Source organism: Alligator sinensis, unplaced genomic scaffold (assembly GCF_000455745.1).
Source record: "Alligator sinensis unplaced genomic scaffold, ASM45574v1 scaffold299_1, whole genome shotgun sequence".
Taxonomy (NCBI): domain Eukaryota; kingdom Metazoa; phylum Chordata; order Crocodylia; family Alligatoridae; genus Alligator; species Alligator sinensis.
Window position 1 is genome coordinate 1,542,660 of NW_005841981.1, and position 4,973 is coordinate 1,547,632.

Consider the following 4,973-nt stretch of genomic DNA (forward strand, 5'->3'; position numbering starts at 1 on the left):
CGGGGGTGCTGGCGCTGGGCCCGCCGGGCTGGGGCGAGCGGGAGTCGAGTCGGGGAGGGCCTGGGGCGGCCTGTGTCCTTGCACCAGCGCGGAGGCGCCCAGGGGCCCTGGGTGCCGGCCGAGGGAAAGCTCTTCGCGGTGCAGGAGTTAAGTCAGGCCTCCGGGGAGGAAGCTGCTGAGAGGCAGTGACTTCCCCGAAGCTTCTCCCTAAACTCGCCGGTGGATCCGCTGCATTCTGGGTGAAGCCGTTATTTGGCATGTGGCAGTAGCTGGGGTGTGCCAGGCATCCTCACGGAAAAGCAGTTTCTCCCTCAGGAGTTCAGCATGCATAAAAGCAGGGAGAGATGCGAGCGGGCATTTGCGGTGTGGCGGCTGCCCTGCGTTTAAGCCCCTTGCGTTTCAGTTTGGTGCGGCCTGTTACATGATGTCCCCTTTGCACGTGGGTTTCCTGCGGGAGAGTCTCAAAGGGGGATAAAGGCTTGATTGCAGACTTACGCAGATCTCTGATTAAACAGGTAAACAAGCATGGGCGCTTACAAGTACATCCAAGAGCTATGGAGGAAGAAGCAGTCAGACGTGATGCGTTTCCTTTTGCGCGTCCGCTGTTGGCAGTACCGCCAGTTGTCTGCCCTGCATCGAGCTCCCAGACCTACCCGGCCAGACAGAGCCCGCAGGCTGGGATACAAAGCCAAGCAAGGTAACTAGGCCTGAAGAGGTTTGCAGCTGACGCTTTAGCACTGGGGTGTCACACCCCAGTACTTGTTAGAGTCTTTCCTAACTGAGCAGCAAGGGGTATGTGTAACTGGCAGCATGCTAGGTGTGTATGCTCTTTGGTAAGAGTTGAAAAACACCATGAAAAGTTGGGTTACAGGTAGTAACATAGCAATACAGCTGTCCACAGAAAAAGGATAGTGCTATAATTCATGCTTAATTAGCATCTAAGGAAATAATTTTGGCAAAACTGGATAATTAAGTATCTAGATAAGTAAGTACAGAGACTGAATTCTCCTTGTTCTTGGAGAATTTAACTTCTCTGGTTTTCCTCTGCAAAGTTGGAGGTTATTATCCCAGATGAGAGTGGATCCAGGAGCTGGCACATGCTGTAAGCCACAACATCTAGCTGGGTGGAAAGTCCCCTTAAGCAAAGATGAGTGTGGACCAGAGAGGCATTCTCATGTGAAGTGCCTGGCTAAGAATCCAAGCTAACTCCAGTGAAGATAAAATAATAATATCCTCAGAGGTGGACAGGACTAAGATGTGTTTGCAAGGCGCTGTGGAAAAAGACTGTCAGCTTGCAATCCTGGAAGTATTTTCGCACTTAAAAAATGAAAACAAGACCAAAAACTCTACTTATCCGTTCTAGTTTCTAATAGCTACGAAGTTCTCCAGTCTGTACTCATGTTTTACTATCGGCTTAAATAATTTTTATAATTGGAAAATTATATTGTCAACAGCCCACATGTAAACTCACTTACACCAGTATTAAGGTGTGTTGTACCATATAGCTTATTTTGGTTTAGGCACTGAAGTGACCTGTGTTGTATAATGCAGTGATAACACAGCGAGATTCCCCCCATGTGTATAAGTGTTACAGTATAAAGCAGGAGCACTTCACCAAATTTTCCAGTACAAGGTTTATCTACGTTGAAGATGCTCATGAAAGCAGCTTCCACAGTAAGAGTGGAACTAGAAGTTCTGAGGGGAAAAGTATTAATGTGAGGGGGAAATAAAGTCACGGTAATTGATACTTAATGAAATTCAGAAGTCTCATAATCTTTAACAAGTAACGTTTTTAAAAACACACTTCTTTTTTTTTTTAAGGTTACGTGATTTACCGTATTCGTGTTCGTCGTGGCGGTCGTAAACGCCCAGTCCCAAAGGGTGCAACATATGGTAAACCTGTGCATCATGGTGTTAATCAGCTGAAGTTTGCCCGTAGCCTGCAGTCTGTAGCAGAGGTAAGTGCCTTTCTCCAGTAGAAAGTTTTCTGCAAGTCTTGTTCTACTGATGGAGGGCACTATTCAGAACCACAGAATTCCTTTGGGAACCTAAAGGTTAGGACTACTGACACTAACAAGACACTTGTGAGACCTTCATACCCATGTACCTCAAGGGGCTTATTAAGCTAAGTAAATGGTATTCTTGTATGTTTGGGGAAACTAGTGTGCAGAGTTCAAGTGACTTGGTAAAGTTAGTGCTCCAGGCTAATTGGACTAGGAGTATGACTTGTCATTCAGTTTTATGTTCTGATGCGCTTTCATTGGTTGCAATGACATGGTAGAACAGACCATACATGGTATTAGCCTTTTTTTATTTTATTTTTTTTACAGAAGTGTTGATAGTAAAAGTTAGGCTTCGGACTCAGTGTAATTCATGACTTTACTGATCATTTTGCTTTATGTAATCCAGTATCAGAGTCTTGATTTAATTTTTTAAACTTTATATGCTGCTATATTAGTTCTGTAATCTTAATTCCTTGGCAGAGAATTGCAATTGACTTGTCTCTTCGTTCAGGACTTGCCAAGAAGTAAAATTAACCATATGAAATTAACATCATTCTAATTAGTTTAATCCAACAACACAAAGGTATCTTTGGGAAATAGAGAATCTCAGAGTACAGGAAAAAGCAAATAGGCTGAAAAATCTATCCTTAAATCTAGGTCTTACAAACCACTCTTCCCCTTCGTTAGTATTTCCTGCTGTTGTCAGATATGTATAGAAAGTAGTTTGGGGCAGGAGCTCTTTCCATGTTCCATGAAGTGGGGGGGGAAAAAAATCACAAGGCCTTCTACTAGAGGTAGAAGAAGCATTTCTGCTTATTGTATGTTCTTGGCATGCCCTCTGTGTAACATGCATGACTGAGGTGTGACATCTGTACAACCACATTTTCAAAATCAGCTTTAACTCCACATTGTGTAAGGTAAATGATGAGAAGGGACAGCTGCCTTTCTGTAGTGAGGTCATGCCAGCAAATAATAAAATACCCTTTTAGATGCAAGGAGCCTAGTGCTTTCCCCCTTTCCACCGTTTGGCTGATGCTAGACCTGTAGTTTCTCTAGGGGACTATGCGTTTTTCCTGATTTGTAGGCTGTGGTTTTTGTGTGTGTTTGTTTTTTGTTTTTTTAAAGGAGATTTTCTAGGCCAGAAAAAAAAATCCTGTTGTGTTTTGTTTGTAGTCTGGGAAATATTTCTGAGCATGAAGTAGATTTTTTTTTTTTATTGGACTTTACATAATAATATGTTCTTTTCAAAATGCAAGCCTGTTCTCATTTTCAACTCATTGTTCTCAGATACTTTAAATGCTGGTCAGATTGGTGATTCCTTTGAGCAAAGGATGTGTTAACATTGAGATACTGAAACTGGTAGACAAAAAAAGCTTTTCTTTTTAGAGCAAGTAAATGTTTAATTTTTTTTTTAAGGTAATCTCTTGGCCTTTCTTCCACAAGGCACCATAATTCTGATTGCTTTTAGAGGCTGTCCATTTTTTTTTCCCCCACTTGTCTCAGGCACTAGTTTAATTTACTTCAGTTTTGTACATTTCTTGGCATAGACCATTTGTTCCGTTTTCCATTACCAAGGTTTTATCTATTGTTCTAACTTCTCATATATGTGGTAAGGGCGTGACTTGTATTTGTTGTAAACTGAGTGCCTTTTATTGCTATCTTGTCTTGGGGAAAACCAAAATATGAATACTTTTTTAGTTCTGTTTATATTAGTAATGCTAGGTCTCCACTTGACGGAGGACTGTAGAAATGGAGTGGGATGATTTTGAAGACCATATCATTGATCTTCTGGCCTGTAGAATAGTCTCCCAAAGTAATGACAGGATTGCTTTGGTTTGGCATGCTTGCTCATGTTTAGTTTTAAAAGGAAAGTCAAATAGAGAATGATTCTGTGCTGTAAAAGAGCTTGGGGAAATTTTATGTGACCCAGTAAGTTTCTTCTACTTTTTTGTTTGAACCGGTGCTCCAGCTCTTTCAATCCTATATTAAATGAGAGGACCTTGTACTCTAAACAGAGAAGGCATCAGACAACCATGGGAGTTTGGAAAACGGAGAAGGATTTATTAAATGCCAGTTTATTCCCTATAGTGCATTTTGTGTATCTTCTGGTAAAGCAGTAGTGTCCAGATTAATGAAGCTTCCTCCACTTTCTTCGGGAGACTGTTCAGCAACCTAGTGCATCTCCAGCAGTCCGCTAACATTCATTTTATTCACCTGGTTTAAAATCCTGCATTGGCTTCCTGTCTCATGTTCATATTCTGTTTACTGAGCCTGTTATTTAGGCACATCACTTTCAGCTTGTCTGTAGCACTCATATTCGCTATCCTTCTTGCTGATTATCTCCTTGAACTCTTCTTTTTACCTTTCTAGGAACGGGCTGGCCGCCACTGTGGAGCTCTGAGAGTATTGAACTCCTACTGGGTGGGTGAAGATTCCACCTATAAATTCTTTGAGGTTATCCTGATTGATCCATTCCATAAGGCCATCAGACGCAACCCTGATACCCAATGGATCACCAAACCAGTCCACAAACACAGAGAGATGCGTGGGCTGACATCAGCTGGCAGGAAGAGTCGTGGTCTTGGCAAGGGCCACAAATTCCATCACACTATTGGTGGCTCTCGCCGTGCTGCCTGGAGAAGACGCAATACCCTGCAGCTCCACCGTTATCGTTAATCTTTGCACTTGTAAATTTCACAATGTAATAAAGCCCATGAAAAGGGATTTTGAATAAAGCCCGTGAGAGAGGATCTCTGTGTGGTTGTATTCTCAGCAAGGACCTAATTGTGCTTTTTTATTTAAAAAGAGAAATTAACTTAGTGATTATGTGTTAGAATGACATTTCAAGCATTGAACTCTTAATTACAAGTAGGCAGAGCAAAGCAAGCTTCTCATAGATTCATAGATGTTGGGGTCAGAAGGGACCTCAATAGATCATCGAGTCCAACCCCCTGCATAGGCAGGAAAGAG

General features: G+C 42.3%; 1 protein-coding gene across 1 annotated transcript; it reads left to right on the forward strand.

Moving 5' to 3' along the window:
- The first annotated feature begins 479 nt into the window (after positions 1–479).
- On the forward strand, positions 480–4,753 carry RPL15 (ribosomal protein L15). Its single transcript, XM_006021191.3, has 3 exons — positions 480–697; positions 1,822–1,958; positions 4,374–4,753. The coding sequence occupies exons 1-3, from the start codon at positions 526–528 to the stop codon at positions 4,677–4,679; spliced, it is 615 nt and encodes a 204-aa protein (XP_006021253.1). The 5' UTR covers positions 480–525; the 3' UTR covers positions 4,680–4,753.
- Positions 4,754–4,973: the final 220 nt, after the last annotated feature.